The 14654-nt window shown below is 53.7% G+C and overlaps 1 protein-coding gene across 3 annotated transcripts in view; it reads right to left on the bottom strand.

Moving 5' to 3' along the window:
• Positions 1–14654, bottom strand: part of IQGAP3 (IQ motif containing GTPase activating protein 3) — a 39484-nt gene continuing 24830 nt past the window's right edge. For 2 of the 3 annotated variants that reach the window (XM_061403372.1, XM_061403363.1), the window contains exons 23-38: positions 11994–12202; positions 11108–11260; positions 10651–10814; positions 10093–10317; positions 9103–9243; positions 7583–7667; positions 6924–7156; positions 6430–6562; positions 6226–6328; positions 5526–5652; positions 4198–4285; positions 3223–3435; positions 2610–2776; positions 2216–2317; positions 1697–1805; positions 1–1028 (exon numbers count right to left, since the gene is read on the bottom strand). In XM_061403372.1, coding sequence (XP_061259356.1) covers positions 915–1028; positions 1697–1805; positions 2216–2317; positions 2610–2776; positions 3223–3435; positions 4198–4285; positions 5526–5652; positions 6226–6328; positions 6430–6562; positions 6924–7156; positions 7583–7667; positions 9103–9243; positions 10093–10317; positions 10651–10814; positions 11108–11260; positions 11994–12202 — 2366 coding nt within the window. In that variant the 3' untranslated portion in view covers positions 1–914. The remainder of the gene's footprint in view (positions 1029–1696; positions 1806–2215; positions 2318–2609; positions 2777–3222; positions 3436–4197; positions 4286–5525; positions 5653–6225; positions 6329–6429; positions 6563–6923; positions 7157–7582; positions 7668–9102; positions 9244–10092; positions 10318–10650; positions 10815–11107; positions 11261–11993; positions 12203–14654) is intronic. The other variant, XM_061403380.1, reaches the window with a different exon arrangement.

Here is a 14654-nt window from a genome sequence, read left to right as displayed (position 1 = left end):
TGCGGAGGTAACAGCTGTTTATATTAAAGTGAAATCAGAGGGGCCACAAGGACAGGAAGTTAGCTCTCAGATGCAAGAATCCTGTTGGGTGAGAGAGAAAAGGGAAAGACTGCTTTTTGTACCGTATGAGGCTGAAATAATGAGATTTTAAACACGAGGGACCCAAGGTGACTTTATATACAAGGTATAAAAGATTGGCATGAGTATTAGTTTGAATAGGGAAATGGGAACTCTTTCTCTGAGCTCAGGAAGAAAGAATAAAAACCATGATTAAGGTTGCACAGGAGAGAATAAATACCCTGGTGACCCACATGTAAAACAGACTGTAAACAAGAGAGTGAGATTTGAGGTTAATGGAGGGTCATCTGGCCCAGGCCACCGTGTGTCACAAGGCCGAGTGGGCATTAACAAGCGCTGTCCACCCAGGGGTGAGGGTCAGGGGTGGGAGGGTGGGAGGCGTTGCTGCAGCAGAGTGGCCTGGGCCTCAGCAGGACAGAACATAAGCTGCTGCTGAAGTGGGGTGGGACAGGGAGCCAGCCCTGGCTTGGGCCTGCAGAGAGAAGGGAGGCAGCAGGAATCAGGCCGCTGGGACAGTGTTTGTCGTACAGGGAGGGCAGCAGCAGACACTAGAGCAGTAGCCTTCGCAGGGCAGGTCCTGAGTTCATTCCTTCCCATCAGGCTAGAAAATCATGGGATTCTGTGGCTTATAAGCCACATGGCCAGACTGAAGCCAATTAGAGACCCTGCCTGTGGGCCAGGGAGCCAGACTCCTCCCAGCTGGGGAAAGGGCGAGACTCCTTGAGCCTTGCCTGGGCCTGAGTTCTGGGTGTCTGCAGGAAAGTGGAGCAGTGCGTTAGTGTTCAGAAAAGCATCCAGTGAGGTAAGAAGGGCTTGGGGAGCACCGCCTGCCTCAGTCACTTCCGCAAGAATTTCTTGTTGAGAAGGAAAATGAGAAGGTTGACGTTGACCTTGGCCTTGTTGAAGAGTTTCATGACAGCCACACCCTCGTACTGGAGCTGCAGGAGGTCCTAGGAGGGAGGGAAGGGGCAGGGAGGAGAGTTGGAGGGGCTCACCGTGGCCCACAGAGTCTACAAAACACTAACATCTTGGAGCCATCCACGGTCATCCAGTGGCACTGGCCGCCGAAGCGGGCGTGGAAACCCCCTTCACGGATGAGGAAACCACGACCAAGAGACAGGTGCAGTGACCTGACCAAATGTCAGCTCAAGCAGAGCCAGGGCTTGAAATCATTTAAAAGGCAAAGTAGCAGAGCGGCAAGATTTGGATTTAAAATCACTGCTTTCCTGAACACTGGCCTATGACTTAGGCCAGCTTCTTAACCTTTTAGCCTCAGAGCCTATAAAACAGGGATAATGCTGGAGAGCTTTGGAGAGATTTAAATGAGGTAATGTGTAAAGCCCCTGACATGGGATAGGGCGTCAAGTATTAATCTGCTCTGACACCGCCAGCCCACTCCACTCTCCTGTTGCTTGGCTGTGAGGTCTGTGTCAGGGCACGGGGGAGGCTTGGACTACACAGACCATCACTCTTGTCTTCAGGAACAGACAATGTAGACTGGATAGGGAACAAAGCTGATACCGTCCAAGGCCCAGGGAAGCCAGGCCAGCCTTCCGTCTTCAGGCTAGCACCTAAAGCCCGCCGGGTATCTGGAGGGCTCATGGGAGTGTCCCCTCACCTGGTAGTGGAGCTGAAACCGTTCCATGTCCACACCCAGGAACTTGGCGTTTACTTCAAACCTTCCCGCCTCCTCTCCAGGGGTGATGTCAAAGATCACATTTCTGAAACTATCAAGAATAGGATTCAAAACAGGGGCCACACCTGACTCTTCCACGCAGGGCTGCTCAACCCAGGCAGCACCGTGCGCCACCCAGAGCCAGGCTTCCCTTGTGTTGCGCCCCCTCTCTCTTTTCCTCCTTCTGATTCTACTTCTGCTCAGCACACCTCAGCCCTTTGCTCTGGCTGTTTTCTCTTCCAGGATGCTTTCCCAGCATCCTGTGCCTTGGGGTGTCTAGAACTGTGCCAGGCCACGCCCACTGCCCTTCGCTCTCTGTCTGGAGCTGCCTGTCTTCCCCGTCGTAACAGCTCCTTCAGGGCAGGGACCACGCTTCTTCCCTCCCAGCCTGTGCCCAGCGCAGAGTTCCCCCATCCGCCTCCCAGGTTAGGGCCTGACATTCTGCCCTCCAAAGACACATACTGAGAGGTGGGAAGATCTTCAATTTCCACCAAGACACCCTTCTCCAGGAGCTGGGCAGCCGTGTAGTGGAGAGATACCTGCTTCTTCCCTTTCCCAGAACTCCTGATGAAGAAAAGGCCCAGACAGTTCATTTAACAAACTCTTCAACACCAAAGACACTAATTCTCTCGGTGGCTGGTAGAAGGAAATTAGAGCCTGAGGAAGACTTCTCACTGGTGGAAGACACTAGAGCCCAAGACTTTACAAGGGAGACTCAAAGACAGTGTCGGGAACGGACCACGCTGTGCTGGGGGAAGATGTCTGTTCCAAAGCTGGTAAACAGTGGGGCAAAGGTCGACATGGGTGAGAGGAGAGGTCACCGGTCACCTTCAGACTGCAGGAAGGGAGCACCTACTTGGAGCTGGGGGCCAGGTGGTCCAGGCAGGCCCGGATGTACTGACTGTAGTAGTCGCCCTGCTCCTCATAAAAGGTGGTCTTGGTGCTCAGGCCCTGGAGCGTGGCCTGGAGCTTCAGCAGCTCTGCTTTCCTCCGTTGCCGGCGCTTGCGCTGGTTGCGGACGTCCTGGGGGTGGGGGGACCAAGGCAGGGGTGAGTCGACCCTTCCTGGGCAGGAGAGCCTCAGGGCCTGACTCAGGCCCAAGAACAACTTACTGTGAGGATCTTCAGGACAAGCCGGAAGAGGAAGACTTCAAGGCAGTTTCTCTAGGAGGCGAACAACCTCAAGGACCCCACCCCAAACCCTCAAAGGATGTTTCAGGGCCTCCCTCCTACTGAGCAGTAACAGGATCAAAGCTTGCTTTTTAGTAAAAGAGCATTTTAAGAATACTCCCTTCCCTGACTAATTTTGAGACCTTTCCTTCAAAAGGGCCCTTGGAGGTCGCTTGGCCTTCCCCTGGCTGGTGACAATCTTGGGTGGGCACTTCCCAGGGAGAGGCCTGCCCTTGAAGTGTCAACACTATGAACATGTTTACACACACATACAATCTCTCCCTCCCTCCAGACCATTACCTTGGCCAGTTCATCCACCAGCCCCTGGTAGCCATCCCTGGCACTGACCAACCCCAGGCCCTCGAGTCGGCGCAGGTTCCGCAGGACACGCCGCTGTTTCTCTGCCAGCGGCAGGAGGGAGTGGGCCGTCAGTGAGCGGTGTCGTCGCAGCGGCTCCGGGGTCTGGGCTTCACAGGCCTGGCGTCGGCACATCAGCCGCTTGTGGGCTGCTTCCTGGGGGGCAGAGAGGCTAGAGGGGTCTAGCGGGTGCTGACATGCTGCCCCATCCATGGGTCCCCACCCTAGGGGTGGTGAAGAACATCACAGTGTACAACTTCATAGACACTGAAGGGCCCCGTGGGCCAGGACAGAGGACGAGTGGCCCAGGAGACCCAGCAGAAGGATGGCATAAAAAGTCCGGTGGACACTGGCTGCGACTCCCCAACGGTGGAGATTTGTGATGGCTCCAGGGGACCTGGGGGCATCTCCCTCCTTCTGTCTCATGTTTTGGGTCAGGCCTATACTGGCTGTCCCCACCTGTGCTCTGGGAAGACCCTGGCTGAGCCTGTGATCCAGCTGGTCCAGCTTGCCCCTGGCCTCCCACACTTAACCACCTTCTCCTGCCTTCAGGCCCTCAAGCGGCCCATTCCCTATGCTGAGCGCCAGCTCCTTGGTGCTCTTCAAGGGAGTCTGCCCAGTCTGCCTCTCTGCACCCCCGACCCCTCCTCCCACTGACAGCAGGGCTGCAGCAGGACTGGTTTTCCTGCAGGGCTCACTCTTGTTTCAGTGGAGAGTAGGGAGGAGCTGCAGTCTTAGGACTCTGCAGCCTGAGGGTCTCTTGGGGTTAAGGGCAGAGGCCTCAGCCCTCCAGAGCTCGCATGACTGGTGAGCAAGGTGTCTGCTTGGAGCCGACTGTGGGCAGGGCCCCAGGAAAGGAGCCAGCCATGCTGTAGTGGGGTGGACGAGACAGGACCTGGCAGCCAGGATGCCACTCACCTCCTCCCTGGAAGCTGAAAGGGATAGGATATCCTGGAGGGAGTCTCCCGAGTGGAACTGCATGATGTCAGCCAGCATCTGCTTGGTGCTGCAGAAGGAGGGGAGCGATGGGGGAAGAGGTGAAGGACGGGGGAGGGTCTGGACTGGGGCTGGCGAGGGAGCTGCCAGTAAGTAGCCCTGCCCTGCATGATGGCTGCCCGGCATGGCTGGAGGTAAGGAAAGAGAGGACATAACAAGGAGGAAGACCCAGGGGGACCGATGGCCTGTGACACCGAACCACCACGTCTGAACACACTGTACTCTCTTATGCCTCTGTGTCCTCTGCCTACAGCGCCTCCCACAAATGGCCTTCTTTTGGGTCCTTTGGCTGAAGGATGCAGTTCCTCCTCTGTGAAACGCTTTCCCATCCAGGGGCCCCTCTGAGCTCTCAAGCACCCGACGCCTGCCTCCCTCTCGGTGTCCTCTGACATGTGTTGGCCTCTAGCCTGGCCCCGCTGTGAGGCCTTCCGTGGCAAGACAGAGCTGAACACCCAGCTCATTGGTTTATTCAGTGAATGGATGAGTGGAGAGGCCGCCTTGTTGGCAGGGGGGTCAAAGTGGTGACCTGGCTCCTCTCTTGCCTAGATGACCAGCCCAGGCCTGCTGGGGGTCCTGCATCACATTTGCAGACTTGGGGATGAAGAGGTCCACACCCATCTCCTGACCACGGTTCACAAGGCCAGGGGATTGATTAGAACACGAGTTCCTTCACCTCCTGGCTGTGGGACTTCAGGCAAGTCACTTAGCTTGAGTTTCTTTCCTCCACTGGAAGGCAGGGAAACCATCATCTACCTCATTGGTTGTCCCTTACATTAAATGAAGTGTAAGAAAGCATTTGGGGGACTTCCCTGATGGTGCAGTGGCTAAGACTTTGTGCTCCCAATGCAGGGGGACCAGGTTCAATCCCTGGTCGGGGAACTAGATCTCGCACGCCACAGCTAAAGATCCCACATGCCACGAAGATTTCGCATGGTGCAGCTAAGATCTGGCACAGCCAGATAAATAAACAAACAATAAAAAAAGCAAGCACTTGGTAGACAGCACAACAACACGCAAATAACCATGCTGCCAATGTCCCAACTAGTCCTTTGCCTTCGGCCACAACGCGGAGCCAAAAGCTGAGGCCGCCAGAAGGAAAACAGCTGAGGCCGCAGGAAGGGGAAGGCCAGTTAGGCTAGGGGGAGAACTTCTGGAGGGTAAGAGAGTCTGGGAGGAAGGCGGGATGGCCACTCCAGAGCAGCCAGCTTGCTGGCCCGGGGAGTCCTAGGGGGCCAAGGCTGTGCTCCCACCTCAGGAGCAGGCTCTGGCTGTTGGTGTCATCAGCATCTGTCTCCAGTCCTTCAAACTTGTTGGTGAGAGTCAGGGACACTTCTAGCTTGCTCAGATCCACGTTCCCATCCATAGCTACATTCTCCCCTGAGGCAGGTGAGGAAGGAGAGAGATTAGCACACGCACAGATGGGGCCATGGTGAACATGCTGCTCCACGTGCCCCTCTGCCTCTTCCCACTCTGTCCCTCTGACCACCCTGTACCCTCAGGCCCTGAGCACCAACAGAAGGGCTGTCACCCGCACAGCTAACCCTCGTGTCTTTGCGGCTGTGCCTCTCTAGGCCAGGAGCTCTTCCTGGCTTTCTTCTATCTGTCCCCCGCCCTGCCCTGCCCTTCTGCCTCTGGAAGCCAACTTCCTTCCATTTCACAGCTCTTGAAATCTACCCTCAACAGAGATGCATTTTGGGACCCAAAACAGGCCATTATCCCTCTGTCCTATCTCATGTGATTTAACATCACATTTATATGATGGTACAGGGTTCCATCAGTCTGTGTCCATCTCAGGACCAGAGGGAAAGAGGGAGTGTGTAGCCAGCCTCCTGGCACATGTCCCAGACTGAACAAAAACTCGAGAGGGCACGTTCCAAGGCCCTGCTCACCTGCCGACCCGCCCCTCCTGCAGGCCCCACCGCCCGCCCCAGTGTCAAGGAGGGCACGCACCGATGAGGTCAGGGACAGTGGGCAGCTCCCCAAGGTCCTCCAGGAGCTCATGCAGGGGGTCTCGGTGATCAGGGGCGATCCAGTCCTGGTGTTCCAGCAACAGCTGCAGGATGGGGGGAGTAAAGGAGACACAGAGTTTGAGCCAGGCCTTCCTTCCAGGGCCAGCCCACCCACCCATTGCCCCAAGCTTGCACAGGCCCTCACCCTGTGCGTGTTGACGAGCTCCCCCATGGTGATGTACACCATGGGCTTGGCCACAGCCACCATGTCCGAGTACTCATCCATTGCAAAACGCTCCTCTGGCTCCAGCACCTGGCAGGCTCGGCAGATGAACCTCCTAGCTCCAGAGGGAAAGCATGTGAGGGTGGGGTGGTCCGGCACGCCCCTCACGTTCTGTGTCCATCAGCCTTTCTCCCGCCTTGCCGGGGACTGCTCAGCCAACTCTGCCTCTCTGCCCCCGTCCGCTGCCTCACCTCTGCCAGTGGCCCCCTCAAACCAGCTTCCCTCTATAGCCCTCTCTCCTCTTCACTGGGAGTCCCTCCAACAATCTATCCTCCAGCCCACTAACGATCCTCCCCGCCTCCCTCCCTCACGGATTTGAGAAAGTAAGTTGTGCGTGAAAGGAAGTGGTCTGTGAAAAGAAGATGGGAAGAGGAGGAGAAAAAGGAAACAGAGGAACAGGAAGCCGGGGCCAAGACCTGAACTTGAGGTGCGTCTCTTCCAGATAGTCATTCAAGACGCGCAGGTGCTGGCTCTCCCTGGAGAAGGCCTTGCCGGCCGCAGCATGCTGCAGGACCTGAGCCACAGCCCCCAGGGCGTGGCGCTGGGGGGCCGCCAGCGCGCCACCTGCTGCCATGGCCACGATGTCGAAGGCGTCGGGGGCCACCACAGCCGGGTTCAGGAAGCGGTAGTATAGGAGGTTCCCCACCACCTGCGGGCAGAGGAGACTGTCGTAGAAGCGCCTGTGGCCCACCTCCACAGCCCCAGCCCCGTTCTCTCAGCTCAGCTGGTTGGAAGGAGCCCCTGGGTCAATCCCATCCTTGTATAGAAAACAGACCCAGAGCAGAGCAGCAACTTGCTCAGGTCACGCAGCAAACGTTAGCCATAGCTGGGACTAGAACCCGCCCTGACAAGCCCAGGGTTGTGTACTGGGAACTGCTGTCCTGGATGCCTTCCCACCTGCCACCTGAGCCCTGCTGGTGAGCCAGGCTTGACTGACGGGGTGGAGAATATTCGCCTTCTTGGCTTTTTATAGCATAGGTGTTTTTTTTTGGTGCTTTGGTCTCATTCTGGGGGTTCACAGCCACCATCAGGGCAAAGCAGAGCTCTCAGGGTGGGGATGGGCGACAACACTTGCCTTATGGATCTCGCTCTCTGTGGCGTCGGGGAACTTCTCTGCCAGAGTTGTCTTCAGGACCTTGGCCACGTATCGCATCCCGTACCTGGGGCCAGGCAATAGGTGCACTATGGCCCTGCCCCCATCCCAGCGCGAGGGCCTGAGTGCCCGCCTCTCCTTCCCTGGGCATAGCCACACCAGAACTGACCCTCCACTTCCCATAGCCAGCTCCCTGCGGCTTCCTCCAAACATCTCTGGGCCTTGTCCCTTCCTCATGCCCTTGTGTCAGCACCCAGGACCAGGGCCCAGCCAGCTCTCCTGGAGCCTCCAGCCTGTCTCCAGAGCCTCTTCTTTGGCCCCCTTTAGTCTCTCCTGGGGACACCCCAGATCCCAGTGTCCATCCTGCCTTCCCCACAGAAGCACCTTGAGCCTGTATGTTAGGTGTCTGACACCTACAGCCAGAACCCCATCCCAGGACAGCCCGGGAGGCTCTGTTATCACAGAGCATCTGTGCGGGCCTGGTCTGGGCTAGAGGCAGGCCCAGGAGGACAATGAACTGGAGTAGAAGCATCTGGTCCTGAATCCACCACTAACCAGAGATGTCAGCTCAGGCTATTGCACTCCCCTTACGAGTTTGTTTCCTGGTCTGGAAAATGGGATTGCTCATTCTTGCCCTCTCTATCTCCTAGGGCTTCTGTGAGGATCAAGTAAAATTATTTTTGTGAAAGTAATGGTAGAGTGCAATTCAAACGGCCTCCCTGGTGGCTCAGATGGTAAAGAATCTGCCTGCAAGGTGGGAGACCTGGGTTTGATCCCTGGGACCTTATTATTATTATTCCTATTATGGATGTGCCACCTATAAATTTAATTAAATACTTTAAAAAGCTATTGCCTCCTCCTGGGGTACCAGGGAGAGAAGTTCACAGCTCACTGTGTGCTTTCCTTTATCAGTCCTAGGACAATCTTTTCTGAATCCTAACTGTAAATCCTTAATCCAGTCTTCCAGGTCTGGGGAGCAGGGACATGAGCTCTGTGGGCTCCCCTCTCCCGCATCCCCACCTTGCCCCGGGCACCACTGAGCACCAGGAAGGCTGGTTGGATGAGTGAAGATCTAGAGGAGACCCACCTTGTCAATATTTTCAATCATTTGCTTTTCAGAAAATAATTATTGACTAAATTTTAAGAAAGGAAAAGACTTTTATAATGTGCTTTACTGGTGTGAAGTTTTCTTATTTTTGACTTTATAGACTGAAGAATTTTATATTTTCCACCACTTACATTCAGACAATCATATGTCCCCATAATCACTTGAGGTAACTTTCTCTGGCCCAGGGATGTCTTGACTGACCACTAGATCCGTGTGTGCTATAATCCCGCACAAGTCTCTAGCAGGGGCTTCACACCTTCTCCACCCACCTCCTGGAAGCCCGTGAGCACCCCCAGCCCAGTTTCCCTTCCTGCCTGCCACCCTTCAGGACTGCTCTGCTCTCCCCACCATGCCCGAGCCCTCCGGAGATCCATGCCTAGGCTGTTGCACATACGGAATTTGGTCCACAGATGACATGATGGCTGCAAGAAACTTATCAGTCACGGTGAGGAGGTTGCGGAGGGAGATGTCCAGTCGTCTTTGGACTTCAGGGTGGCTCAAAGCCTGCTCTGGGGTGACATCATAGGGGAGGTGGCTGTGGGCAGAGAGAGACAAACTATCAGCCAGAAACCCCTCCCAAGGCCTCCCCTCCCTGAGGCTCCACCCCTTAAACTTATCTCACTACAAGATCTCATACATACATGCTGAGGGCAGCCCAGGGTTTAGGCCAGAATAAGAGAAAGGACTCAGAGAGGACTAGAGTGATGTGGGTGGAAGAAGAGATGAAGCACCTATGAGGAGGTGGAAGAGTGTGGGAGGAAATAGAGGGCCTGGGGTCTGTGGAAAGATCCCAGGGGGAACCAGAGGAGACCAGGGCTGCCCTGCAAGTCTCTGGTAGTTGTGGGGATGCTGAAGGCTGGGCCAGGGCCTTGCAGTCCCCCCACCTGGATGCCTGTGCGCCATCCAGAGAAGCCACTAGCACTGCCTACTCTCCTCTGTGGCTCCATCTCCCTAGTACCTATGCACCTCAGTTAATGCCTCCAATCTAGAAGGCCAATGTATTTCTTCCACTACCTCATTTGCCTATTCATCTATAAATCTGAATATTCAGCTATATGCCTATCAATAAGGAGTCCGATCCCAACTCCCAGTATATCTGACAAATCATTTGCAAGCACTGACACAGCAATTATACACATTTGCATATTCATCTGGGCTCACTCTATGTTAAGCGCACCAGGTCCGGTGTCATTTACATCAGTTCCATGTTAATTACCAGAGGGGGTCTAAAAGGCTACCCTATTTCATCCTATAGGGCTGGTGTCATATTTACATAAATCAGCAAGCTCATTTATATGCCACCTTCAAAGCACACTCAAGCTTCCCCAGTGAGGCCCAAGACCAAGCTGATCAAAGAGAGCTCTCCCTCTGCCCATCTGCCCACCTGCGCTGCCCTGTCTGGGCCTCAGTCTGGTTGATCCAGCTCTTGTAGAGGTGGACAGGGTCTGTGTGGACACTGAGCATCTTGTCCTCCAGCACGTCCTGGATCACCTTGCCCAGGATCTCCCGGAGGGCACTCTGCCCCCGTCCGTTCCGATAGAATCTCACCACCAGCCTCACCACAGTCGGGTTGCCTGTCACCATATCCTGGGGCTGCTCCACTTTTGACCTGTGGATTAGGGGGTTATTGAAGCTGGTCTCCTGCCTTGGTATAGAAGAGCTGCTTTTCCTTTTGAGATTTTCTTTAAAGCCTGTGCTGGCATCCCTCCTCTTAAGGACAGTCCTATTAGGTCTGTCTCAGCTGTGATGTTAACATGTCAGCACATGTCCTCCCCCGAGGCTGTCCCAAGAGATGCCCTGCCTCCCTGGGAGGCAGAGAAAAGAGGTCTTCTGAGTCCATTTCTACCTTCAAACCTCAATAAATTGTCACCTTGTGAAGGAGCCAACAGTGGCATTTTTTAACCCCTTCTCTTCCCATTCTTTTTGCTTCTGGAAAACCTACTTGATCTCCTCCTGGAGTGCTGCCTTGAACAGCTGGAGCAAGAGATAGGCCTCTCGGCTGTTGGAGGCATAGTTGTACAGACTGAAAATCACTGACTCCATGAATTTGGTGGTTTTGTTCTGAGGCATCTGAAAGATCAGCTTGGCCAGGTAGCTGGGTTGAGTCTGAAAGCAATGGGGAGATAGGAATGGCTGATAATGTACCTCAAGGACTAGTGATCAGATAAAGAAAGGCTTTGCTGACTGGAACTAGGAATAGAGAGCACTGCTACACTTTCTCAAGGGTCCTAGGAACATTCCAGACAAATGAAAGGAGGCAGTCTCTTTCCCTGGGTACAAGATGTTAGGATGGCAGGAAAGGACTCCTGGTACGCAGGTGAGGGCTTAGACATGAAGGCCTCAGGTCCCAGGCCCTCAGGAGAGAATAGAGATGTCTCCTCCCAAAGCCCTCTGCTCACCTGGAGCAGGTAGAAGAGGTGTTGGTAAGCTTCTAGCTTCTGCCGTTTCTCTTTGCTCAGCGACTTTAATCCCTTCTGCTTATCCAGAACCATCATATCCGACAGCTGTTCCTTATTCTTCTTGGTCAGCTTCTTGCAGTGGGAGACCACTTCCTGCCGGGACAGGGGAGCAGGTGATACAACCCATCCAGGCCAGCACAGAGCACAGAACATATGGTCTAGAGTCAGTGCTTTGAAGAGCCTGGGCTTTCTGCTGTGCAAGATATTCAAGCCATGAGCCAGGGGGAGACAAACGGTTCTAGGATGAGGAAGGGCCTCCTGCTGTCCTGAGACTCCACCTGGCACCTCTGCTCTCACCAGGTGAGTCTCCAAAGAGAGCTGGGTTGCGGGACTGAGGCGCCAGGTCTGTCCATTTCTGCTCTGACTTCTCATTAGCCTGTTGTACAGAGTTGAGGTGGAGATACTGCTGCATCACTTCTGCCTCATCACAGCATATATGTATGGTAACTGACAGGTTAAGGAGCTCTCATATCTATTTTCACATCTGCCCTGGTGAGCACTCTCATTATTCCCACTTTACTAATGAGGAAACAGACTGAGAGGTTAAACAACCAGCCTCCAGTTGGTTGTTTAACCTCCATCACTAGGAGTTAATCCTCCATCACTAGGAGTCAGCAGAGCCAGGCATTACAGTTTTATGTCCAGTGCTCTTTCCATTATATCATGTGCCCCCAACAAATGACTAGAAGGGCAGAGGACCGCTGGAACAAGGAACTGAACCAGATGATAAAATCTAGATATTTAGAAAATATCTGATTAGCAACCAGAGAATGGCCAGCATCACCTCTCCAGAGGCCACTAGCTAGATTTCGGGTGGGCCCCTCACCTGCAGGGTAATTCGATTCTTCACCAGCAGGCCAATCTTAATATCCATGAGATTGAGGTCCTGTTCCAGCTGCTGATTGGACCGGATCTTCCTGACCACCTCCTCCTGGAGCTTCAGCAGCTCTGCCTCAGCCAAGAAGTCCTCCTGGCTTTGATTCAAGAGGTGGACAAATCTGCGTACCACACTGAGTGGGGGGTGGGGTGTGTGGACTGGCAGGAAGAGATGAGGTGCCAGGATTAGACATGTCCTCACCAGACACCTCCTCGCCGCCCTCTTCCCCAGTAACCCCACCCTCAGTGTCCATGCTGCTTGAAGCCAGCAGGTACCCAACTCCAGTTCTTTTCTAATGGTTCTGCCTGCAGCTGGAGGGCAGTGGGCAGCCTCCCAGCCAGTCCTGTCTCTGAACTCCTTGTCTTATAACCAGGGATGACACAAAAGCTGCTTTCCTCTGCCTGTGTTCCCCCTAACCTGGGCCTATCTCAGTGTCATCCCGCCCTAAAGTCAGAGCCCTAGCAGCTCCTGATGATCCCCTAGGGCCCCCCCATTCTGATTCATTCCCACCTCGTGCCAGGTCGACTTACTCATCCTTCATCCCGAGTCTACTTCCACCTAACAGCCTCCACGCGGCCCTGCCTGACCCTCATACAACAATGGGTTTCATAATATAGGGAGATCAGAGCTAGATGGATTCTCCTTGAATCTCTTTTGGAATGAGCATTTGAGCAAAGAAGAGTCTCAGGGCTGAGCTACAGGGAATAACAAGAAATATCCTGAATATTTATTGGAAGGACTGATGCTGAAGCTGAAATTCCAATACTTTGGCCCCTTGATGAAAAGAACTGACTCATTGGAAAAGATCCTGATGCTGGGAAAGACTGAAGGCAGGAGGAGAAGAGGATGACAGAGGATGAGATAGTTGGATGGTGTCACCAACTCAATGGACATGAGTTTGGGTAAACTCTGGGAGTTGGTGATGGACTGGGAGGCCTGGCGTGCTGCAGTCCATGGGAGTCGCAAAGAATTGGACATGACTGAGCGGCTGAACTGAACTGACTGAACTGAAGACATATAATTTTCACTATGGAACAGAAACTGCTCTAAGTGCTTTACATACTTTATACACTGTAACTTACTGATGAGATCACTCAGGCACAGAGAGAGTAAGTAACTTGCCCTAGGCTACACAGCTAGTAAGAAATAAAAGGGTCAGTTATGGAAGATGAACAAAACTAGGCCTGGTCCTTAAAGGCTATTCAGTAAAGGAAGCAGACAATTAAACAACTCACTACAGTATGGTTTAGTGCTCTGAGAGGGGCAAGCATGGGGGCCTTTGGGGAAGTAAAAGTGTGCCACCAAAGGCCGTGTCTGGAGCATGGAGTGGAGGGTGCAGGTGGGGGGGGGGGGACAGGGCGGGGGCTAGTGAGGCCAGAGCTGCAGGAGAGGCTGGGTCAGAGAGTTTCGGAAGCTGCACTTAGGAGGCTGGACTTTATCCCCAGGGCGGTGAGGCATCCTGACATGTTTTAAGAAGGAGAGTGATAAGATCACAAGGTTTAATAAACTAATTTGGCTACTGCACGGAGGACAGATCTTTGAGGAGTGAAGAGTCATGGAACCAAAGACAACTGATGGCATCTTGGATTCAACAAGATCCAGCACTTAACTCATTTGATCCTCACAACAACTCGACCTGATCCTTATCTCCATTTTATAAGTGAGAAGGTGGAGGCAATAAAGAAATTCAGTAACTTGCCTAGGGCCACATGGCTAGTAAGTGGCAGTTCCCTACGTGGAGTGGGACTAATGAAGTTGGGAGACACACCAGGGAAAAAACAAATTCTTCCAGAAAAAACTATAAACTCAGGAAGAAAAAGAAGATAAAGGATGCCCCAGGGCACTGGTGTTAATGTAACAGCAAGAAAGAAAACAGAAATGGCCAAACTGGGGAGAGGTAAGGAGGGAAAAGCAGCTAGTTGCCCAGAAGCAAATGGGCTGAGTTTCTGTGGTCAGAGAGGGGCAGGGGCACCCCTGCCACAGGACAGGGTGGGAAGAGGGACTGAAGAGGTGAAGGAGACGATTCCTGGACACTGTACTCAACCTTGAAGCCCAGAAGCGTGGTCTCGGGCCCAGGAAGGAAAGGGGCCCACCTCTTCAGGAAACCCAGGGCTGGAGGCCAACCTGGAGATGGACCACTAGTCCACTTCACCAAAAGGAGGCAGACTTCCAAGGCTGGGTTTCTGGGCTTTAACACAGGAATCAAGAGGGCTCTGAAGGACCTCTGTAAGCCTTTAGGGAGATGTTCAACTATTGGGAACCATGGGGCAGGAAGATGGAACCCCCTCAAGTTCCCCAGGACCACAGAAAGGACTCCAGGTCTGCCTTCCTGTGGGTTGGGCCACTAATGGGTTTAGAGTCATGGGTCAGGGAAGAGGGCAAAGAGGGGGAAGGCTGGAACTATAGGGAAAAGAGCCTTTCCTTCCCTTTTTCCTTCCCTTTCCCCTTCTCTCTCTCTTTTTTTTTTTTGCTTTTTTGACTTGTGTCATAGTAAGAGGAAGAAAATCAAAGCCTGGTACAGACAGTAGCTGGTTTGAGGGACTTTTCCTGTGATGAGGTTATCTGTTGCTGGGGTGGGGCGGGGGGCTTTTGTCACCAGCCCTGTCCCAC

This window comes from Bos javanicus, chromosome 3 (assembly GCF_032452875.1).
Source record: "Bos javanicus breed banteng chromosome 3, ARS-OSU_banteng_1.0, whole genome shotgun sequence".
NCBI lineage: Eukaryota > Metazoa > Chordata > Mammalia > Artiodactyla > Bovidae > Bos > Bos javanicus.
This window is presented reverse-complemented; position numbering and strand designations above follow the sequence as displayed.